This window comes from Geotrypetes seraphini, chromosome 9, assembly GCF_902459505.1.
Source record: "Geotrypetes seraphini chromosome 9, aGeoSer1.1, whole genome shotgun sequence".
In the NCBI taxonomy this organism is placed as follows: domain Eukaryota; kingdom Metazoa; phylum Chordata; class Amphibia; order Gymnophiona; family Dermophiidae; genus Geotrypetes; species Geotrypetes seraphini.
In genome coordinates this window covers 103,841,878-103,866,736 of record NC_047092.1, presented here as the reverse complement: position 1 = coordinate 103,866,736, position 24,859 = coordinate 103,841,878, and the positions used below count along the sequence as shown (strand labels likewise).

Genomic DNA, 24,859 nt, shown 5'->3' with positions numbered 1-24,859 from the left:
AATGAAGCTTCACAATCTAGATTCCTCGATTCGATCCCTCTATCTGAGCTTTCGGTCTCGGATAGGGAGTTCTTGCAGGAACCCATTAAGTTATCTGAAGTTTTAGGGGTAATTCGGTCCTTGAAAAATGGCAAATCTCCGGGACTGGATGGGTACACTAGTCGATATTATAAACAATTTTCAGCACAGCTGGGGCCTTTATTGGTTAGAGTGGCTAATGGGGTTTCTCAGGGAGGGACTCTACCAAAAACCATGAGGGAAGCTGGGGTAGCGCTCCTCCTGAAACCTGGGAGGGATTCCTTAGCCTGTGGCTCATATCGACCCATCTCGCTGCTCAATCTTGATGCTAAAATATTGGCTAAGGTTTTGGCCTTGAGATTGGGTAAAGTGTTGCCATCATTGATTCATTAGGATCAAGCTGGGTTTATACAGCATAGACAAGACAGTGATAACAGTAGGCTCACTCTTCACTTGTTATAGGCAGCAGAGTCTAGTCAGGACAAGAAGGTTTTGATGGCAATCAATGTGGAGAAGGCCTTTGACCGGGTCTTATGGGGTTTTCTGAGGGAAGTGATGAAGCGTATGGGTCTGGGAACTACCTTCAGTGCATGGATCCACGCTTTGTATGAATCCCCACGGGCTTGCCTTCGAATTAACCGCTCATATACTGACTTTTTTTCTATTCATCGAGGGACCCGACAGGGACGTCCGTTATCACCCTTGTTATTTGCTATGTCCATAGAACCCTTAGCCCTGAGTATTCGTCAACATCCTGATTTAATAGGGTTCACACAAAGTGGGGCAGAACACCGCATAGCGCTCTTTGCCGATGATATTTTATTGTATGTGGGGCAGCCAGAGGATTCTATCCCGAGTTTGTTGCAGCTTTTTGATATCTATGAGAAAGTGTCAGGGTTCAAAATAAATTTTGAATTTGACTTTGACAGCGTCGGAAGTGGATGGGCTTCGGGTGCGTTTTCCGTTTCGCTGGGCCTCCCAAGGGATTAAATACTTGGGAATATATATTCCCAAATATCTTTCTCAGCTATATGTGGTGAATTATCCGCCTATTTATAGACATATAAGATTAGATATACAGCGGTGGAACGGCCTCTGGTTCTCCTGATGGGGCCGGATAGCTATTGTAAAGATGAATGTGCTTCCCCAGTTGTTGTTCCTCTTTCAGACGCTGCCGGTGCCAGTACCATGGGTGGAGCTGCATAGGTTGGAGGCAGAACTCAGGAGATTCATAAGGCAGGGGAGACCTCCCAGATTATCTCAATCTCTAATGTGGGCAGCAAGAGAAGTAGGGGGTAGATGGGTGCCTAATTTATGGTGGTATTATCAGTTGGCACAAATAAAACTGGTGCTCGACTGGGAATTGGGGGAACATAAATGGGGGTGCAGTTGGAACAGGACTATGGGTGGTCTGGGGTTGTTGAAATACAAACTTTGGGTGTCGGAATCTCAGCACAGGTGGGCCCAGAGTATTGATAATCCCTTTGTTTGACATTTGGTGCAGTTGTGGGCTCGGGCACGGGCTAAATTGGGAACAGGGGCATCAGTGTCTACTTTGGCGTTGATACAAGCGGAGCCCCAGTTTTGGGTGGGAGGGGACAATCAAGTATTTCTTCGGTGGGCCCACAAGGGGTTGCTTACATTTCGAGATCTGATGGGTGCAACTGGGATACTCTCTTTTGCGATGCTCCAGAGGAAATATGACTTGCCTGATGGGGACTATTTCGCTATTTTCAAGTCAGGCATTTTATGCAAGCACAGAGTTGGGGCTCTCAGTCTCCCATGGAGAAGGGACACCTGGAGAATCTATGGTTACTACTCCAGAAGGTCCCTCGACCACTTTCATTGGTGTATAAGTATTGGAGGGGTCACTCTCCAGCTCAGTTTTCCTTCCAGAAGTACTGAGAGAGGGATTTGGGAGTTACATTTACAGTTAAAACCTGGGGATTTATCTGTGCGGAGGTCTATAAGGCATCGGCCTGTGCTTTGGTCCAGGAGAATGCTTATAAGGTTTTGATCAGGTGGTATTATACAACAGAACGACTGCATAGAATGTTTCCTGGGGTGTCTGATCTATGTTGGAGATGTGGAATGACTGTGGGGTCTGGGACTGTTTGATCCTACGCCCCTTTTGGACAGCTATGGTGCATACCTTGACAGATCTTATTGGGAGCCCTGTGGGGGCTACTCCTCAGAATTGTTTGCTAGGCTTGGCCAATATTCAGGAATATACATGGCAAACTAAGCTGATTCGCATGGGGTTGGCAGCGGCAAAATGCTTAATAGCTAATCATTGGAAGAATAAGCTGGCCCCATCTCATGCGGATTGGCTTACCCGATTGTTGTCCCTGGGGGCAGATGGAGATAGTAGTGGCTAAACGACGCCTCCTGTATGTACCCCATACTTCTACTTGGCTCAGAGTCGGAGCCGTTCTGGATTCTCTTTAAAGGGTTCAGTTGAGTTTGGTTCTCTGTACTTCGATATTGGGTGGGTGGCTGGGGGTGGGCAGGAAGGGATCTCATTGTTCTTGGGTTCTGGTTGGTATTTCTGTGGGGTTGGCTTGAGGGTGACAATTGCATTGCTGGTATGTATTATTTTACTGCTGCGCTAGTTGCTCAATGTATTTTGTTTGTATTTTGTATTAGTTGTTTTGATTGTCTAATTTTCTGACTATAAAACTTTCAATAAAATTTTAAATATTAAAAAAAAAAAGACCCACCCTTATTTCCACTCACTTTTTTGGGGGAAAAAGTGCATCTTATGGAGCGGAAAATAAGGTATTCTGTTTTCTTTGTTTGATCTCCTTTGTTTTGTCATGTGAATTACTGAAGTTCAAGGGAGATTTGATTCCCTTAAAGGACCAGATCACAAAAAAACTACTCTCTTGTTCTGTCTTCATCTGTTGGTCGACGAACATAACCTACAAGTCCTGCACTGATATGTTTGGACTAAAAGAAAGAAATTAATTGGGTAAGACATCATTTTTCTATATCCATAAAGTAAAAGGGAGTAGTAGTTAAGAAATCCTATAGGATTTTTTTTTAAAGAGAAATCTTAATAGTTTTTAATTTGTTAAATAAGAAACAAAGTTGGAGGACATGTACTGACAGGGGAGGATGAGTCATTTGCTATATATCAACTTAATTTATTCTTTGTTTTCTTATCTTCTATAGCTTTTGACTGGAAAATACAAATTGACTCAGACTTCTATTACAGACAGCACAGCTGCATACCGAGTCAAAGATGACAAGGTAAGGACAATGTGTCTTATGGCTTTTTAAGTATCAGCCATTCATTCAGGATAATCTAGGAGCATAAAAACCTGGCCATTTTACTAGATATCATACCAAAAAACAGGAGAAACTACAATACTGTCAAAGTCCAAACATACAAACAAAACAGTGAACGTGACAAAAATTGCTGGAATGCTTTAATTCATCAACACAAATGTACATCAGGAGTCTACACGCACAAAAAACACAACAAACATATACAATAAGGTTTATTTGTTTATTGTTTATTTCGATTTCTAGCCTGACCTCCCCGAAGCTCAGAACGTGTTACATCAGGACATTCACAATGCAGACATTATACAAAAGCGGGCACATGACAGATCTTAAGGAAATGGGTACGACGGGAGAAAATTGTTGAAATTTCACAGAGACTAAGTTTGAGATTGGTAATTCAGTGTTCTCCCCAGAAATTTTTTCCAGCTGGGTGGCATGAAAAAGTAGCCAGATGGGGCGGGATGAGGAAATTTGGTGGTGGGGAAAATTAAATGTGTACTATTTTTATTAGTTAATTATTATTAATTATTTTCCAATGCTCAATATGACTTACTTTTTTAAGGTTTGACACTTGTGCCAGAATATTTTTATTAAATTTAAGAAGTATCCAATTCTCTCTCTCTATCCCTTCCACCTACTGTCCATCTTCTCTCTGCCCCTTCCATCCACCGTCCACCCTCTCTTCAATACAGCATCTTCCCTCTTTCTATGTCCCTTCATTAAACTGTATATCCTGTGCCCTTTCTCTCCTTTGAACATGATTCATTTCAGCTTCACCCCCTCTCCATTTTTCTGTCTCTACCCCCTCCCCTAAGCTCTGGCATCTCTCTCCTCCTTTCCTTCCTTCCTTCCTACTGCACCCCATGGACTGGCATCTCTCTCCTCTCCTATCTCTCCCTCTCCCTCCTTGCTCTGGCACCTCTTCTCCTTCCTTTCCCTCTGGTCTTGCATTTGTCTCCTTAGTTTCTCTTCCCTCCCTCCATGCCCTGACATATCTCTCCTTCCATCTCCTCCTCCATTATCTGGCATCTCCTCTCCGTCCTTTCTCCCCCCTCCCTCTTTCCTTCCTTTCCTCTGGTCTGGCATCTATCTCCCTCCCCACTCCATGATCTGGTATCTCCTTTCCTTTCCATCCCTCCCTCCCATGGTCTTGGCATCTATCTTTCCTCTCCCTTCCCTGGTCTTCCTCCCCCCAATTGGGTGCAGCAGCAGCATTTTTCTCCCCCCCCTTCCCTGTCTCACATACCCATCAACAGTCCAGCATTCACAACTTGCTGCTCTTGCTTGCTTCGGGCCTTCCTCGCTGCCGGGTCCCACCTACTTTCTATTTCCACGAAGACAGGACCTGGCAGCAAGAAAGACCCCGAAGCAAGCAAGAGCAGCAAGTTGCAAGCTTCTCTCCCTCCTTGCTACTCCCTCTCTGCCCTATTTCCCGCCTTAGCCTAAAGCGAATTGAACTCATGCTCCGGGGCTGTAATGCTAACACTGTGCGTGCTGGCTTCCCTTCTCCTCCCTCCCCCCATGACATAACTTCCGGTTTCAGAGCATGGGTTCAATTCGCATGCTGGCACTTAAAAAAAAGTCCGGCTGAAATGGGAGTCATAAGAATAGCCTTACTGGTCAGACCATTGGTCCATCAAGCCCAGTAGCCCGTTCTCACAGTGGCCAATCCAGGTCACTAGTACCTGGCCAAAACCCAAGAAGTAGCAATATTCCATACTACTGATCCAGGGCAAGCAGTGGCTTCCCCCATGTCTTTCTTAATAACAGACTATACGAACTTTTTCTCCAGGAACTTGTCCAAACCTTTCTTAAAACCAGCTGCATTAATTGCTCTTACTACATCCTCTGGCAATGTGTTCCAGAGCTTAACTATTCTCTGAGTGATAAAAATTTCCTCCTATTGGTTTTAAAAGTATTTCTTTGTAACTTCATCAAGAAGATGGAAATTTGATAGGTAGCTGAAAAGTAAAAAAGAGAAGGGTAAGAAAGAGGCAGTTAGTGAGCTTGAGCTAGGACCTATCAGAGAGAGGAAAAGTCTTTTTTTGTCTTGTTTACACCACAGCACCTGTGTGGAGTTGGAGAGGGCAAAGGTGGTTGGGGTGAAGAGCCTACAAAAATAAAACCATCAGGCCATTTAAAAAAAAAAAGGAAAACACCTGATTCAGCAGGAAAAGTGAATTGAAAAAAAAAATCAATTCAAAAGGCCAAATCGAAAATATTTTTTCCCCTGAATTTGGCAGCACTACCAGCAAATTAAAATGTAAAGAAAATGAATTACTGTAATCAGTTAATTGAGCAGAGATTAAATAGAAAGCCCAAAAGAAACATGATAAAACGATGAACACTTCATTGTGATTAACTTCAAACTCAAAAGGTCCACGAAACTTGTCAGAGGTATGGAGAATTTGAGCTACAAAGAATGCCTCAGAAAACTGGGACTGTTCACCCTCGAAAAGAGAAGACTGCGAGGAGATTTGATAGAGACTTTTAAAATATTAAAAGGATTTGATAAAATTGACCAAGAAGCAGCTTTACTGACATTTTCAGATGTGACACGGACAAGAGGTCATAGCCTGAAACTGAACGGCAGCAGGTTCAGGACAAATGTAGGAAAGTTCTGTTTCACACAACGAGTGCTTGGAATGCTCTCCCGGAGGAGGTTGCGGCAGAGACTACTGTTCTGGGTTTCAAGCGCAAGTTGGATTCACACCTTCTTGCAAATCACATACGGGATATGGGAAATCCGAGTCTTCAATAAGGAGCACCTAACTGGGCCTCCGCGTGTGCGGATCGCCAGACTAGATGGACCTAGGTCTGATCCGGCGAAGGCATTTCTTATGTTCTTATGTAACTTTTAAACAAGCTTTATGACACAATACAATGCAAGCACTGGCTAGGTGCTGAATTCCACATTCAAATAGATCTGTAAGAGGTCATGCTCCCTCTCAAGGGTATGTCCATTTTATGCTGATAGTGATACCACAAGTAAGTTGAAAAACCCCAGAAGCCAGATTGCCCATGCACCTAAAATGTAGTGCTTGGGTACAGGAGCTGCAGTACATTGCAACAGACAAGGAAGAGAGAAAGCTGAAGGAGGTGAGAGTCAGAACTAGAAAGAGTACAAAATCTTTTTTTTTTCTAGTATCCAAGTTCACTGATCATGATCAACTCATGGGGGGGAGTTAACCCCCCCCCCCTCCTTGGCACTTTCATTTTGTGGACATCACTGCTTTCTAATTTACTAATCCTAAAAACCACGTGTTTTTCCTGTACTTATTTTCTATATCACAAAAGAAAGTTCTAGTATTCAAGAAAACAGAAGACCTATTTGATAGGTCAGATATCAGATATAACAGAAAAAAATGTTATAGGCAACTAACCTTAATGAGGAAAAAAAACCCCTAAACTTCCAGATCACGATTTTTAACAGAAGCAGCAGGATAAAGATTTTAATTAGCACAAACTAGGTGAGCAAAAAAGGGTATGAGCTCTAGAAAGATTAAACAATTATAAATCGGCAACCAGAGTCAACAAACATTTAAATTCATCTTACCTTGATAGGAGTTGTAGAAAACTGAACCTTGCGCTGGACCTTCTTCCTCAGAAATCCCGGTGACCACAGGACAATGGCGTGCCGACAATCGCACTGAGACCCAACATTCTCACGGCAACCAAAAAATAAAGGTGCCAACAATTGCGTGCCGGACACTTGCGCGCCAGCGCACACTGAGACCCGACAATTTTTTTATTTTTGAGGGTTATGAAAGAAAAGGTTATAAAGGGAAACCCCGGTCTCAGTGTGTGCTGGCATGCAAATGTCCGGTTCGCGATTGTCGGCATGCCTTTGAAATGCTCCTGTAGTTTATTTTTTGGTTGCCTTGAGAATGTCCTTTTCAGCTCTGTTGCAATAAAATCAATACTATCCGCAGACATGTCATTTCCTTCTTGACCCACGACCCTTTTAGTGGAAGCAGATTCTCCATTTTGAGGCAGTTGGCCTGGGCATGACACAGATCTCGATCCCTATAGCATTAGTCACCCATCTTCTCTCCCAAGCAGTGAGCTATTCTTGCTCCTAACCCACGTCCCTCCCCCTTCCGTGATAGACTGTTACAGGCCCCGCCCCATGAAGTGAGGATTGGCTCTTCAGTCTGCCTGTATACTGGATTCAGCTGAGCAAGTAACTGAATGACCTAACCAGTAGTTGGAGATGTTTTGGTTTCTGATCATGATGTTCAGAAGTGCGAGATCACGGGGTGAGTCAGTAACCTCTTGGATATGGGCCCCGCATCAAGGATTGATTTGTGTACTTCTGGCGGCTCTTCAGGCTGTGCTAAATCAGTCCAGGGAGTCCCCAAGCCGATGAGAGTTTAAAAAAAAACAACAAAAAAAACCTGTTGAGCAGCGGCAGCAGGATTTGTGACCTTCCGAGTTGACAGCTGGGCGCTCACCAAAATTAGCTGGGCGGAGCACCCGGTTAAAAGGCGCTAGGGAGAACACTGGTAATTAAATACAGGGACATGAGGGAATCACGTGATGTGCTTGTCATGAAAGGATGTGCGCTGCTGGGCTTCGCGACCTGATCCTCTTTTTACCTGTAATAAATCTCCGTTCATCCAAGTTGGAGCCCTCCGGAGCCGATTGTGGAGACTGCTTACTGCTGGGGGGATCGGTACTGTTTTCGATGACAGAAGAGCCCCAGTATGCCCCGGTAAGACTGCTAAAATTCCTAAGGGCAAACCCAGCATGCCGGAACCTAAGATGGTGGCGGCTCCAGCACTTGCACCATACAAGTTGGGGGAATGGGCTCAGGAGATATTCCGCCTGGTCACCACCGCCCTGGAGGACCGCCTCAACAAATTGCAATTGGTGGTGGAGGGCATCAATGAAAAGTTTGAGACCCATGCCCAAAGGATCGCAGAGATGGAACACAGAATTTCTGCTCTTGAAGATGAGGACCAACGAGCGCAACAGCAGGTGGAAAGCCTGCAATCCCAGGTGGCAGTCCTGACGGATAAACTAGAGGACACAGAGAATCACCAGCGGCATAATAACTTAAGGGTTATGGGGCTCCCAGAGCTGCAGAATGCCAGCGATCTTTATCATTTCTTCCAATCTTAGCTGCTGGAACATCTGGGCCTGGAGACCGCAGCAGCAGCCTTTGTGTGTGAATGAGCACACAGGTTGGGAACCAGCTCGGGGCCTGCCCATAAGCCTAGAGCGGCTATCGCCCGGTACGTTAACTGGAGGGAGAAAGAACTGATCTTAAAAGCTTACCGCTCCCTGGCAGTCTGCTATATGAGGGGAACAGGTTGCTCCTGTTCAATTACTATTCAGCATGAGTCTCCTCTCAACGGCGGGAAATGGCGCCCATCTGCACCTCCTTGCACCATAAAGGTGTGCGATTTGAACTGGTCTACCCTGTGGATTTGGCAGGAGGGCAAGGTGCATACTCTCAAGACTAAAATGAAGGCACAACATTTCCTGGACACCATCAATGCTGCTGGTCCCCTTGGGGAGCGCGGAGGAGACCCGGCGGACTGAGGAAGGCTGCGGTATGGAGCATGAGTGTGAGGCCGTGCTGTCGGGTTGGTCTCTGCCGCTCTCCTGGAGCTGGCTGGCCACATCGGTTTGTTGAAACCTTATCATCTTCCCATGTTGCCCCATTTACTCTGGAGTTCTTTAAACTTTGTGGCCTTGGCTCTGGTTGCCTTGTCCTGGGCATTCGTGCTGGCCGGGGGGGGGGAGGGGCAGATGAGTGAGGAGGCCTTGATGCAGCTCTGGCCTTGCGTTCTCCACCTGACCGGGGGGGCCCAGGGACTGTTCCCCCCAGGGCCTGACTGTGATGCTGTTGTGTGCACCTTGGGGGGGCTTTCCACTTTTTGACATACTGTTCTGGAGTTGCTGTTATCCTGTGTGCATCGGGTCGTGGATAGCCTGAATCTGTGATCTCCTTGTCTTTTGTATTTTGTTTTCCCTTATGGGAACCTGTTTTCTTGTTCTGTTTTTTTTGTATCTGTTTGAGGGAAGGGTGGTATCTTGGGAATGCATTCTCTGGGATGGGGGGGGAGGGGACAGAGAAGAGGGTATGTGACTGGGGGTATTACTGGTTGGTCTGAGTGGTGTCCATGGAGGGGTGTATGGTTGTGGCTGGGGGGGGCAGGAAGGGGAATTGGGTGTAGGGTTTGCCCCGTTATCTCTCTTCTCGCTGTCCTTGCTTACTGGGTGGGACATGGGAAGTGAGGGGGCTGCTTGTCATTCGCAGGCTCTGCATAGGACATGCTTAGGACAAGGGGGGGGGTTCTAGCTGGGAGGCCCCTCTTCTCTCACTCTATGTTTCGACGATCATTGCTATGTGGAGCTTTGGAAAGCGGTCCTGTTATCAAGTCCCAGCGTTCAGGTTGTACAGGTGGACAACCCATCTTGACTATTTCTTTTTCTTTTCTTTTCTTTCTTTCTTGGGGGCGGCTCCCTACCGAGGGGTGCGTGCCTGTGTGTGTGGGGTGGTGTGTATGTAATGTGGCTGTTGAGTTTTGGATGGTGTGATTGGGATCTGAGAATGAATTGCGCTTGGGGGGTTTTCTGGTGGTCAAAAAGCACAAAATTGCACATTGCGACTGGACTGTATAGAGTTATCCTATTCGTTTATTTCTCTGCCTGCTGCTTGTTGGAGTATCCCATAGTTTTGTATTTCTTGTGTGCATTATGTTCTTGTACAGTTGGATTCCTGTTAGCTAATAAAAATATTTCACAAAAAATAAATAAATACAGGGACACAAGGGCTGGTTACAGAAACAGAGAGGCAGTCTTAGAGTCTGTTTAGATGAAAAGAATGATCTTTGCTGCTTGTCGCAGTTCAGCTGAAAAGTATGGTCTTCACTGCTCTTCAAAAAGTGTGGTCTTCACTGCTCTCCGGAATGTCATCAGTAAGCAATGTTTTTGTCTTTTCCTTACAGAAACTTGACTACTCTCCAATGAGGATCCCGTTGTAGGGGACTTAATACCTTCTGGCTATAAAATTCTTCCTCACTGTCGAAAGAATGAGAGAGGAGGAGGGCTTGCTATTATTCTGCAGGATAATTTTGAATTTACCATTCTGGAGTCTAGAGATAATATCCTGCAGAATAAGCAGAAAAGATCTGATAGATTCCCTCTCTTGTATTTTGTTCTATGTCCTTCCAGGAAGTTGGTCGAAGGCAAGGAATGATTTCCAAGAATTTGTGTTACATAACTCCATTTCTTCTCCCTATAGTATTGTACTTCGGGATATTAATCTACACTTAGGGCTCCTTTTACAAAGGTGCGCTAACCACTACCACACTTAACTGCTACCGCCTCCTTTTAAGCAGGTGGTAATTTTTTGGCTAGCGCGCGCTAAACTTGTGCGTGCACTAAAAATGCTAGCGCACCTTAGTAAAAGGAGCCCTTAGAGGAAGATTCCTTAGATAAAATGGATCTCACTACCTTTCTGTCTTCGGTAGATTATACCACTCCTGTTTTCTCACAATCTCATGAGAAAGGCCACCATTTGAATCTGGTGACCTTTTCCTCTAATGAAATCCCTGATCCATCTATTTCAATAACCGATGGTTTGTGGAGTCCAAATATATGATCAGATCACTTCATCTATTATTTTAATCTTAGATGGGGCTATAAATCAATTAAGCAATCATCACTTCAAAAAAGGGGAATAATTTCAAGGAGACGATTAGATCCGTCTTCTTTCTGGACAACCTATGAACAAGTCATGGTCCAGACTCTCCTAAAAAGTTTGAATCGCATTGGGAAAGTACAAGTCTAATTATCTTAGATAAACTAGCTCCTAAACAAACTAAACTAAACCTTGGGTTTGTATACCGCATCATCTCTACATTCGCAAAGCTCGACACGGTTAACAAGGGTTAGGGTAGAAAGGAACTCCAGTGAAAGGAAAAGACAAAATGAAGAGAAAATTTAGGACAGAGTAACCAGAGAGAGGAAGAGTTACATTTTTGAAAATAACCAGGTTTTGAGATGTTTACGGAAGATTTGGAGGGAGCTCAGATTCCTAAGAGGGGAGGTAAGATTGTTCCAGAGCTCAGTGATTCTGAAAGGGAGGGAGGAACCTAGTTTTCCTATAAGGGAAACGCCTTTTCGAGAGGGAAAGAAAAGTTTCAGTTTTTGGGTAGATCTGGTGGAATTGGGGTTAGAGGAATTCCAAGAAAGAGGAATAAAAGGGGGGAGAATGCCGTGTAGGATCTTGAAAGTAAGGCAGGCACATTTGAAGTGGACTCTGGAGATTATCGGGAGCCAGTGAAGCTTGGACAAAAGTGGTGAGACGTGGTTGAATTTGCTTTTTGCGAAGATAAGCTTAGCAGCGGCATTTTGAATCCACTGGAGTCTTTGAAGGTTTTTCTTTGTTAGGCTTAGGTAGATAGAGTTGCAATAGTCCAGTCTGGAAAGGATGGTGGATTGGACAAGGATGGCAAAGTGTTTTTGATGGAAACAGGTTCTCACTTTCCTTAGCATGTGAAGGCTGAAGAAACATTTTTTTATTAGGGAGTTGAGGTGATCGTTAAAGGAAAGTTTAGAGTCAATGATGACTCCCAGAATTTTACTTGAGTATTCAAGATGCAGGGTGGGGCCAGAGGAAAGTGGGATGGAGGTGGGCAGTTGGTCCAGTTTTGGGCCGAGCCAGAGAAGTTTTGTTTTGGATTCGTTCAGTTTCATCTGCACAGTGTGGGCCCAGGATTGAAGGTTCGATATACATAAGGATATGTTCGCAGAGAGGTTGGTGAGGTTCCGGTCAGTCTCGAGGAGATGTCATCTGCGTAAGTGTAAAGTGTTTCAAGTGGGGAGAGATGGAGGATTTTAATGGAGGAAATGCAAATGTTGAAGAGGATAGGAGAGAGAGGTGAGCCTTGTGGGACTCCACATATCGGGTTCCAGAGGGAGGAAGAAGTGCCCTTCATGTTGACTGTGTAGGAGCGGGAGCGTAAGAACTTTGAGAACCAGTCAAGGACTGTGGAGTTAATGCCTATCTCGGTGAGTTGGTAAATTAGGATATCATGATGGCCGACATCAAAAGCTGCAGAGAGGTCGAATTGAAGAAGGACGGCGAACTTGTTGCGAGAATGGAGATGTTGAACTTTTGAGATTAAGGAGGTCCCCATGTTAATTTAAATAGTTTATTATGACACAATATTTCTGAATTCATTTTTTCATATTTATAACATAAACATAAAGTTTCTCACCAAAAGGAAAAATTGTCCCAATTTTTCCAGTTCTTGGTAATCATTTGCATGGCTATCCCAGTCATAATGATAAAAAGTCTGCTTTTATACCTTTCTAATGGAGGTTTAGACAACAATGTCCCACGGATTACCACCTCATAGGACAACGGAATCGAAGATTCCAGTATCAAATTAATTTGTCCTCATATTGATTTCCAAAAATTGAATATCAAAGGACAATAGAACAACAGATGATCCAATGTCCCTATTTCAAGATGGCAGTGCCAGCATCTATTAGACTTTGAACTGTCCAACTTTTGTAAACGAACTGGGATCCAAAAAATCCTATGTAACAAAAAGTACCAGGTTTGTCTCATAGATGCTGACACTAGAACTCATCCTCCAAGTCCAAATCCTTGGGCATTGAGTAGCAGAAATCTGCTGCTTTATCTCAATGCTCCAAATGTCTTTTAAGCTTGTTTTTGGCTTTTATGTATTCATATATTAATTTGTACCAGGGGAGTCACGTGATGTGCTGAGCCGAGTGAGACGTGCCTTGCTCGTGCTCCGGGGCCCCGGGTCCCTCTGTGGCTAACCCACTCTTTTCTGCTGGTCCTGCACTTTCCTTGGCCTTCGGGGTAGTGCATGGACAAGTTCCTTCAGTTAATCAGCCCGGTCATGAGTGGTAAATCGGGTCGATCCGCCAAAGAAAGGGAGACTAGATCGGCGTGGCCTGATTCCAAGATGGCGGCGGGAGATTCGTGTTCCACGCTCCCCTTATTGGAGGCCCGTATCGCTGCGCTGTCTGCGTCGGTGGTGAGGGCATTGGACTCCCGCTTTGAGCAACTATCAAGCCAGCTCACCTCGCTCGAGTCCCTTTTGGGGGAGATCACTAGGCGCACGGGCGAGTTGGAACACCGCGTATCGTTGGTGGAGGATGCCAACACCGCTTCTGCTGCGGATCTGGCGTCCATGAAAGCTCAACTCCAGAGGCAAGCTGACAAATTGGAGGATCTTGAGAACCCTCAAGACGGGATAACTTGCGTCTGGTTGGTCTCCCCGAAGCGGTTCTGGACTGCCGCCTCCTCTCTACTTTGGAGTCCTGGCTCCAGACAGCGTTGCCCCTTCCAGCTGGTGTGGAACCTCTGAAGCTCGATCGAGCACACCGCCTGGGCTGCCAATCCGAAGATCATGGCCGTGCTCGGGTCACTATCTTTAAAATACACAACTCGGCTGTGAAGGCAGAGCTGATGTGGTAGTATAGACAAAAGCGGAATATCCTTTTTTATGAGGGAGCTCCAGTTCGCCTGTTTCAAGACTACTCTCCAGCGCTGCAGGAGCGCCGGAGGTGCTTCTCCCACGTGTGCTCGGCTCTTTTTGATCGGAAACAATGATTCCAACTTCTCTACCCGGCGCAGCTGAAGATTTGGACTCCTACAGGATGGCAAACCTATGCCACGGCGGAGGCCGCACAGAACTACTTAGATGCACTACCGGGAGAGTCTGGGCCTTCTTGGGCCCCTGAGCCCTATAGTATGGCTGGAGCATGGTGCTGGTACTCTTTTGTGGAGGCACTTTCTTCATTCCTGTTGGATCTGTACTTATGGGGCCTTGCTGATTCATGGACCCTTTTCTGACCCTATTGAGTCCTGGTTCAGTGTGGGGTGTTTGCTTTTGCCCTGCTCTTGAGCTGCTTAGTGCCCTGTTGCAGCTACATTGGATCTGTGACACTACAATTCTACATAATAATGTGTTCGCACTCCATTGTTAAGTGTTTCATTAAGTACTTCTCGATGACTTTTTTTGAGACTTTGTGGGGTGCTTGGGAGTGTTTTTTCCTTTGTTCCGGGCACTTGCTGGATGTATGTTTGGGTGTTTTTTGTCTGGGGGGGCTTCAATTGGTTCTTTTGGTGTGAGTGTATGTATGCAGGGGTGAGGGGTGTGCGATAGATCCCTTCCGGGCTGTTTGGCTGCGGGGCCTGTTCTTGGAGGGCTCTTCGTGGCTGGACGCCTTGCCTCCTCCCTTGAGTGGGCTCTTGGGTGCATGATAACCGTCTTGTTTGATTGCTTGTTGTTCCTTGATTGCTTTGGGTATGCTGTTGGGGTATCTGTTTTTGTTTGGGGTTGGGGAGTGGATGTTTCTAGACGGGTTTCGATTGCTTGGGGGGGGAGAGATGGCTTTTTTTTTTTTCTTGGGGCTTTTTTATGGACTCTGGGTTTGCTTTTTCTTCACGGATCTGAGCTTATTCAGGTTGCCTCTGTGATTGAGGCTGTTGGGTGGCTGAATGTGGTATGTGTATGGTTTGTGGTGGGTGACCTTGGGGTGGTGCAACGAATATGGAGTGGGTTGGGTTGAGGGATTGGGGGCCCTGTATATGTCTAAGCGTGACTCTCTCAGTTCCACATTTGTGGGATGGGGTTTTTGCTTGTGGTTCGGTTTATGGGGGGCTTGGATTGGGTGGTTGGGGGGGAGTTCTTGGGTTGGGATGGGGTGGGTTTGTGGGGGTGGGGGGTCCTCCTTCCGTATGTCTGTTCAATTTTTTTCCATATGTGCAATATTTCAGTTTTCTTTTCAGTCTCTGCCACTTATTTGTCACTACTACTCTGGGGGTTGGCTGGGCCCTTGGGGTAGTTTTCACCTCTTTTTCTTTTCCTCTTTCTGTAGCACTTTTCTTGATTTCCTGATCTGAGTACCCCTTTTAGACTTACCTCTTGGAATGTTGGTGGCATCACGTCCCCTATAAAACGGTCCAAAATACTAGCTGCCTTACAGCGCTATTGATCGGATATTGCTTGTTTACAGGAAACTCGTCTGACTGACGCAGAACATCTTAAGTTGCGCCGTTTTTGGGTGGGGGAGGTTTATTTTGCCTCCTCTCAGGGCCGCCATGGGGGCATTGCAGTGTTGGTCCAAAAGTCTTCGCCTCTTAGAGTACAAGTTCTTGATAAGGTGGCTGATGGTAGATCCTTACTTTTGCGACTTACTTTGGGAGCTCGATCCTATCTTTTCCTTGCGGTCTATGGCCCTAATTCGGGTGAATCGGCCTTTTTGCAACGGTTGCTCTTCTCGTTTTCTTGGGGATCTCCTTCTTCTCATGGGAGATTTTAATTTGGTGATAAACCCTGATCTGGATAAGTCCGGTGCCCCTGTTCCCTCTTTGGGCGCTAGGGGTCGTCTTCTTTCTGACTTTAGTGATACTCTTTCGGTAGTGGACCCTTGGCGCCTTCTTCACCCTGAAGTTCGAGACTATACCCATCTTTCTCGTGCTCACGGTATCTGGTCTCAGATAGATCATATTCTTCTATCTTCTTCCCTTTACTCTTCAGTTCTGTCGGCTGAGATTGGTCCTCTGAACATTTCTGATCATACCACGATTTGGGTGGATGTTCATCTGGATGCCACGTATCTTCGGACGTTGTCTTGGCGGTTTCCATTCTATCTTGCTCAGGATGAGGAATTTCGGATCTTTCTGCAGACTCAGTGGGATGATTATTCCACCAATAATACTCCCCACATGGATGATCCTATCTTGTTGGGAGGCCGGGAAGACAGTAATTCGGGGACATATTATCTCTTTTCTGAGTGCTCGCAATAAGCGTATTAACAGAGGTATTGTTAATCTGGAAAGGGCCTTACGATTGGCTAAGCGATCCTTTCATTTGCATCCTTCGAGGGAGACTCAAGAATGCTATCTGTCTACTCAAGAAGCATTAAATTCGCTACTCCATTCTCGTTCCCAAAAATGAGGGGCTTTTTATCAGCACCGTTTTCAACGCTATGGGAACAAGCCAGGTCACCTTATGGCCCACTTGGTTAAAACTGAGACTGGTAGGAAACCGATCTTGTCTCTTCGGACTCCAAGTGGAGGGGTGGCGACAACTACGTCTGATATCTCCAGGGTCCTTTTTTACTTTTTTGGCCGGTTATATGATGCTCCTGATGATGTTTCTCTGGAATTGTTGACAGATTATCTTCAGTCTTCTGGTCTTCCCCATCTGCCAGAGGAAGTGGTGTCTTCTCTCAATAGTCCGTTTCGGACGGCTGAATTGGAGTTTGCCATCAAAGCTCTCCATTCTGACCGAGCCCTGGGTCCGGATGGTTTTTCGGCAGATTTTTACCGGCTTCTTTCTTCTACTCTGTATGGACCATTGCTGGCTTATTTTAACGCAGCTATTGCTTAGGGCTCCTTTCCACGTTATGCTAACGAGGCCCTTATCTTCTTATTGTTGAAGCCTGGAAAGGAGGCTGACTTACCTGGGTCATATCGTCCAATCTCTTTGCTTAACGTGGATCTAAAACTCTTGGCCCGTATGTTGGCTGATCATCTTGCCCCTCATCTCCCTAAGCTTATTCATGAGGATCAAGTCGGTTTTGTTCGGGGCCGTCAATCAGTTAGTAATGTCCAAAAGGTCCTCTTTGCACTTGCTCTTGTCATTCTCACCAGATTCCAGCTCTATTTGTTAGTCTAGATCAGTGGTTCCCAAACCCTGTCCTGGGGGACCCCCAGCCAGTCGGGTTTTCAAGATATCCCTAATGAATATGCATGAGAGAGATTTGCATATAATGGAAGCGACAGGTATCTCTCTCATGCATATTCATTAAGGATATCTTGAAAACCCGACTGGCTGGGGGTCCCCCAGGACAGGGTTTGGGAACCACTGGTCTAGATGCTTCTAAGGCATTTGATAGCGTCCATTGGTCCTTCTTGTTTCGTACCCTAGAACATGTTGGATTGGGCGGGTTTTATCTTGATGCCATACGTTCTCTCTATTCTAATCCGAGGGCCTCGCTTCTAGTCAACGGGACCCGCATGGACTCTTTCTCCATACTTCGTGGAACCCGGCAGAGTTGCCCTCTTTCCCCCCTGCTGTTCCTTCTTTCTCTGGAATCTTTGCTGTGTACTCTTTGGGGGTTCGTGGAGGTGCGGGGCCTTCAGGTTGGTGAGCTTGAGCTGAAGACCTTAGCATATGCGGATGACATGTTTTTGATTATTACTCGGCCTGAAGATTCTTTACCGAATGCATTGGACCTCATTTCTGAATTTGGATTTTATTCGGGTCTGTCCCTCAATCTGGATAAGTCCTTGGCCTTGCCTTTACCACCTGAGTTACGAGCAGTGTGGAGGGGTGTTTTTCCTCTGTGTTTGGCTGATTCAACTTTGAAATATTTGGGGGTTACTATTCCTCAGGACTTATCTAGTCTGTATCGCTTAAACGTGGAACCGCTGTTCCAGGCCCTTCAGAACAAATTACAACTTTGGGGAACTTTCCCCTTTTCGCTCTTAGGTCGGGTGCATCTGTATAACATGCTCATCGTCCCCTGTTGGCTCTACGTCTTTCAGGTCCTTCCTCTTTATTTGACAGCTCAAGATGAGAGATGGCTGGAATGCTTGGTTCAGAGATTTCTTTGGACTGGGAAGAGGCCCCGCTTGCCTTATAAATGGGTGGCGATTCCATGGTACAAGGGTGGCTTGGGATTATTGAACCTCAGATATTTGACTATTGGATGTGGCATGTGCCAAATTAATGATCTTTTTAGGGGTACTTCAGCGTTCACCAACACTTCTTTGGAGCTTTCCTGTTTTCATTCTACTCCATTTAGCGCATATCTTCCTTCTCTTGTGCCTGAATCTCTTTCTGTAAAGGTGCTGCACCGTCCCTTGCGGAAGGTTTGGCATTGGGTCTGTAAATATCACGCTCTTTCTGCTTCTGTCTCTCCCTTTCTGCCTATCCGCTTTAATAGCTCCTTCTTACCTGGAATTGATGGGCCGAGTTTTGCTCGGTGGGAAACAAAGGGTATTCACTATATATTTCATTTGGTAGATGATGATGGGAAACTTAAGTCCTTTGCACAGTTGCGAGAAGAGTTTGATCTCCCGCCCACTGATTATTTTGCTTATATGCAAATTCAACATTATATTTCTTCATTACCCTCTGGTTCTTTACAAGCCTCCTGCCAAGAGCTGTTGTCCACGGCTTTTACCATTGGTTCCTAACTTCCGGTCCCCCTTAAGTTCCATCATCGCCATTTGAAAGATGAGTCCCCTTTGTTTGACCATTCTAAGTTACGAGATGCTTGGTCTCGTGATCTTGCTGTAGAGTTGCCAACCGATGTACTTTTGAAGGCTGTCAGACGGCTGCCTGCCTTTCGAAAATACACAACCTTTTGGGAGCAACATTATCAGTTGATCTTTCGTTTGTATATTTCTCCTAAAAGGGCTTATTTATCACGCTTCCGGGAGACTGCTGCCTGTCTTCGCTGTCAGGCTCCAGAAGCGGGCTTGGGACACATGTTCTGGTCTTGCCCTAATGTTCAAGATTTTTGGACTGCTATTTTTGTCTTTGTGGAGGGCATTTGGAATATTACCATTCGCCGTTCCCCTTTGCTCTTATTTGGACCTGTTCCACATTATTTCCCTCGCACAAAGGGGGTTGCAGCTTTCCTCAAGTGGACAGTCCTGGTTACTCTGAAATATATTTTGTTGAAATGGCTTGAGGCTGATGCTCTGGACTATTCACTATGGCGATGTTGGATGATTACTCTCCTGATGTGGGAAAGGATGGATGTGAAGGATCTTTCTTCTCTCCCAGGCCGCATTTTTCAGCGCACTTGGGAACCTTTTTGGACTACCTTGACTCTTCTGGCTCGCAGCCGGGTGCTTAACTGTTGAATTTTTTGTTTTGTGTCTCATTTTGTTCTGATTGTTAAACCAGCTTTCTTTGGTGTTTCATTGGTACTGAATATTTGGATGGAGAACCCGGGGGGGGGGGGGGGGTTGTTTGGGTTTGTTTAGGGGTGGGGGGGGGGTTGTTCGGGGGGCATGCGTTCTGTGGGGTTTGGGTTTGCCTTCCTAAAATGTTGAGCTGTCTTGTCCTTTGTATCAATGCTTTGTTGCAGTTTTTGTTTGCTCAATAAAATATATTTGACTATATTAATTTGTACCACTTGGCAGCATGATGCCCTTGGAAATCTGTCTGGAAACATAGGCCCGGCAAGCTATACTGATTTTTTAAATTTCGCCAATCAGGGAACCCTTTCTGAATGACCTGTTTCAACTGCAACCATTTAAAAGCTTGAGACTTTGAGATGCCGAATGATTGTTGTAATAAATTTAGCATTTTCCCATTTGAGATCACATCATCTAAAGCAGTGGTTCTCAACCCTGTCTTGGTGGACCACTAGGCCAATCAGGTTTTCAGGTTAGCCCTAATGAATATGCATGAGAGAGATTTGCATATAATGGAGGTGTTCCCTCTAAGCGGGCGGGTGTTGTGAGCAAACTTTTTTTCACTGTGAGCTAAAAATATCGGGCGCCAGCAAGTTATGAGCCAAATAAATATGTTGCTTTCTACCACAGAACTTCCTTACGTTTGTATGGAATCTATCCCCTTTCAACTTTAGAGAGTGCCCTCTCGTTCTCCCTGCCTTAGCTACTAAGTCTATTCCCTTCAGTACCTTGAATGTTTCTATCATGTCCCCTCTCAATCTCCTCTGCTCAAGGGAGAAGAGGCCCAGTTTCTCTAATCTTTCGCTGTACGGCAACTCCTCCAGCCCCTTAACCATTTTAGTTGCTCTTCTCTGGATCCTTTCGAGTAGTACCGTGTCCTTCTTAAAATACCAGTGCTGGACGCAGTACTCCAGGTGAGGGCGTACCATGGCCCGGTACAGCAGCATGATAACCTTCTCTGTCTCTTCAGTCCAGCATCTGCCCCTTCCATTCCCTGTCTGTCTTTCCCTGCCATCCCTCCTCCTGCCCCCCCCCCACCCCCCAATTTGGTCTAGCATCCATCATCTTCCTTCTGTTCCCCTCATGGTCTGGCATCTCTATCCTTCCCTCCCCCCTGTGGTTTTTAGCATATCTCTCTTCTCATTTCCTCCACTCAGATCTGATCATTCTCTGCTCTCTCTTCCCTTTTCTTCTCTGGTCTTCCTTCTCTATTTTCTGCCTCCATCTAAATTAAATTCTTTCTTACTATTTAGTCCCGTTTCCCTCTTTTCACTGTGTCTACACACAGCTTGTCACCCCTTTCCCTCACCCCTCCATTATCTTACTATTTTCTTCCCCCTTTATTTATCTCCTCCTTCCATCCAGTATGTGTTCTTTCCCCACTTCCATTCAGCATCTGCTCTCCCTTCTCAACTGACATCCATCTGCCTTCTGCTCTCTCTCCCTTCTTCTCACTTCCATCATCTGTCCCCTTCTCTCTCTCTCTCATCTCCTCCATTCCATCATCTGCCCCTTCTCTCTCTCTCTCTCTCTCCCCCCCCCCCAACTTCCATCATCTGCCCCCCTTCCCCTCACCTTTGTGGGTCACTTTCTTTCCCCTGAGGGTGGCTCATGTCACAGGGGAAGCTTTGGCCGAGCAGAACCGCTTGATTGACAGTGGAACTTACTTGATTGATGTCGATGCTGGGGCCCGTTGCCGTTTGAAGGAAAAAAAAAAAGGTGGAAAAAAGGAACCTGTAAAGGCGAGAGGAAGGGAAACCTCCAGGACAGCTGCTTTTTGCCCTCCTTCAGCGGCCCAAGAGTTCAGACCAGCAGCGGCAGCTCTGTATGCTTTTAACTTCGGCACAGAGCTGCCCCTAATCAATAGTTTAGCGCGGTTTCATGAGGCAGCCTCGGGGCCTTTGATAGCCGGCCCGCTTCGATGATGCGATGTGGGCCGGCCTAGCAAAGGTCCCGAGGCTGCCTTATGAAACCGCGCTAAACTATTGATTAGGGGCAGCTCTGTGCCGAAGTTAAAAGCATACACAGCTGCCACTGCTGGTCTGGAGGTGCGGAGACAAGGCAGGAGGCAAACGCGGTGGAAGGCAGGAGTCCCGGCGAAGGCAGGAGTCCCGGCACAGCGACTGCAACAGGAAGTTGCAAGTCAGCTGACGCCGGCCTTTCGTTGCGGCGGGGACCGAATCCTTCGCGGACCGGCAAGATTTTGTTTGCGGACCGGCGGTTGAAGAACTGTGCTCTACACTGTGTGCGCTGTGACGAGAAACTTGTGCGCTGCGAGGTAATATTTTGTGCGCCAGCACACCCCAGCGCAGCTTAGCGGGAACACTGGAGGTGACAGGCATGCAAATCTGCTCTATGCATATTCATTAGGGTTATCCTGAAAACCCAATTGGCCTGGTGGTCCTCCAGGACAGGGTTGGGAACCACTGATCTAAAGTACGTATACCTGCCTGCAGCCAATGTTTCCAGAGAATCTTAGACTCGCCAATTTGAATCCTGGAGTTCAACCATAAGGATTGACACGTGGATTGTTGTATTGGAATAGTTGTTAATTTATTCATGAATTTTAATGTGTTCCAGGTGAAAAAAAATAATACTGTTGTCCTTATATATTCTGGGCAGCTTGATACTCAAAATGTGGCACCAATGTAATGAGGACATAAGATGACTCTCTAAGATCAGCCAATCTGGCAGATTCTCGATGAGTTCAGGAAGGATCTAATACATACCCTGACGCAAAATGAAGGCTTGATGGTATCTATAAAAATTTGGAAAATTTACCCCCCCCTGCCGATTGTGATTTTTGTAAAGATACTAAAGCTATTCTAGCAGTTTTACCCAGCCAAATACATTTTGTAAGGATCCCATTCAATTTTTTATAAAAGGACCCTTGAAAATAAACTGGCAACATACTCATTTGGTAGCAAACTACAGGCAAAATCATTTTAATGGTTTGGACTCTCTCCCACCAAGAAAGATGTAATGGGTTCCAATGCTCACACATTTCTTTGACTTTCAATAATAAGGATTTTTAATTTACTGTCGTTGTGTCTTCCAATGTTCTTTGAATCATAATACCCAAATATTTTATATCCTCTTCCTTTATGGGAATGGATCAAATAAGCCTTTTACACAATGCACATTTAACGGAAGAACCTCTGATTTGCTCCAATTTATTTTGTAACCCGAAAATTTGCCAAATTGATCAATCAATTCCAGTAAATGTGGGATGGTAGACTTAGGCTTCTTCAAATGAAGCAAAATATCATCTGCATGGGCCGAAACCTTATAATCCCAACCTGCATATGGAATTCCCTGTATCCTTTGCCTAATGAATGGCCAGCAACAAGGGTTCCAAAACAATATAAAAAAGCAAAGGAGATAAGAGACATCCTTGTCGAACTCTCTTCTATAAAGAAAAACGCTCTGAGAATGTATTAGAAACTTTCCAATGTAATGCATCCTCCTGGAAATATCCAGCTCTTCTAATGTAATCCGCTTTGAACCGCAAGGTACAAGCGAAATAGAAATCACTAATGTAATGTAATGTATTATTAATATATAATCTGGCAGAAGGGGAGCTATACAAGGTTTGAATCATTTAAAATAAATTCAGATCCTATTCCAAACCAATCCATTGCTTTATACATGAAAATCAATTCTACACGATCAAAGGCCTTCTCTGCATCCAAAGAAACAAAGAAGACCGGATCATCCATTGTTTTTGCTAAATTTAGCATATGAAATGCCAATCTGGTATTACTTGAAGAATGTCTTTGAGCAACAAAACCTATTTGGTGCATGCCGATCATATAAGGGAGAGTCTTGGCTAGTCGTAGAGCCAGTAACTTAGCCAGGAGTTTTCCATCCACATTAATTAAAGAAATAGGCCTGTAGTTTGAAACCAACTTTTTTTTTTTTTAAATTTATTCAATTTTCTATACCGTTCTACCAGGGGAGCTCAGAACGGTTTACATGCATTTATTCAGGTACCCAAGCAGTTTTCCCTCTCTGTCCCAGTGGGCTCACAATCTATCTATTGTACCTGGGGCAATGGGGGGATTAAGTGACTTGCCCAGGGTCACAAGGAGCAGTGTGGGTTTGAACCCACAACCTCAGGGTGCTGAGGCTGTAGCTTTAACCACCGCGCCACACTCTCTCTATTTGGCTTCGGCAAAACAATGGTTAACGATTCCGCCATAGTACCTGATATACAACCCTTAGTCAGTTGTGATTGACATAAATTTAAAAGATGAGGTAATAGTATGTTTTGAAAAGATTTTAAAAAACTCCACTGTGAATCCATCACTACCCAGAGCGGATCCCACTCTGAGAGACTTCAATGCTGCCTGGAGTTCCGTAAGTGATATAGGCACTTCAAGATTTTCCTGTCTCCACTGCTTTTTAATATCCATTTGGCCTCTTTAGGCAATAGATTATCTCATTAAAAAATCAAATTATTTAGCTATGCAGATGACATTACTGTTTAATTCCTATACATAATTCTTTCTGTTAAATAAATCAAACTGTTGTGGAGATTCTCCAGACAATTGAATGTTGGATGGTAAAATTCAAATTGAAAATTAATACAGAAAAAGAGGTTTTCGCTGTTCAGGTTGTGGGGTTGTTGTTTCTGTCTCCCTGGGCGGCAGTGAAGAGGTGGTTTGTCAGGGTGAATAGACGTTTAGATCTATTTGGAACTCTCTGTAGGAGTTGTGTGTAGTATGTTTTCTTAACTTCTAGGATGGCAGTTTGTAGGAGGTGAGAGGTTTTCCAGTGGGTCTTAGTCTCCTCATTTTGGTTCTTGACCCACTGCCTTTCAGCTTGCTGTAGTGTTCTTTTGAGGGTTCAAAGGTTGCTGGTGAACCATGGGGCTGGAGACTTGGTGGTAAGTCGGGCTGTTCTCTTCTGGGCCAGGCCATTGTAGAGGTACTGGATTCTTGAGTGCCATGTGGTGGCAGCCAGGTGAGTGGAGTGGGGTGTAGGTTGCAGGTATTACTGAGGGCTATGATGCCAGCATCCATAATTTCAGGATCGACTTAAGTTTCTGATCTGAGTTTGTGTGGTTTTGGGGGATCCATTGGGTGGGACATGGGTCGCTGTGTGAGGGAGTTGGAATTCAATGAGGTGGTGGCCTGGGAAGTTGGTGTCTCCTAAGATGGTCACATGTTTGTGAGAAATGAATAGTTTTGTGATGAAGTCAAGGAGGGTTTCAGGGGCCTCCATGGGGGAGTTGGGCACTCTACACTAGGATGAAGGTGATCTTGTCCTTGGGGCCTATTGTGAAGGCTAGGGCTTCTGGTGAGGGGAGGGTGATGGAGTCTAATAATCTAGGTGAGGTGGATGACTTGATGATGGCTGCTATTCTGCCACCCCTTTTGGTGGGGTGGGAGCAGGCTAAGGCTTGATAGCCTGGGAGGCAGAGCTCACCCAGCGTTACCTCGCTATTGTCACAGAGCCAGGTTTCTGTGATCATAAGGGCAACCCAGCCTTTGTCTTGGGTCGGTTGTGGAGGGTGGTGGATTTGTTTTCTGCTGATCTAGTATTGATCAGGGCTAGTGAGAGTGAGTTATTATTTGGGGGGATGGGGGTGGTGGGGATGGGGGTGAG

General features: G+C 45.5%; 1 protein-coding gene across 2 annotated transcripts in view; it reads left to right on the top strand.

Moving 5' to 3' along the window:
* Positions 1–24,859, top strand: part of SRPRB (SRP receptor subunit beta) — a 371,725-nt gene that overhangs the window by 120,610 nt on the left and 226,256 nt on the right. For both annotated transcript variants that reach the window (XM_033959324.1, XM_033959325.1), the window contains one exon: positions 3,193–3,270. In XM_033959324.1, the coding sequence (XP_033815215.1) occupies positions 3,193–3,270 (78 nt within the window). The remainder of the gene's footprint in view (positions 1–3,192; positions 3,271–24,859) is intronic.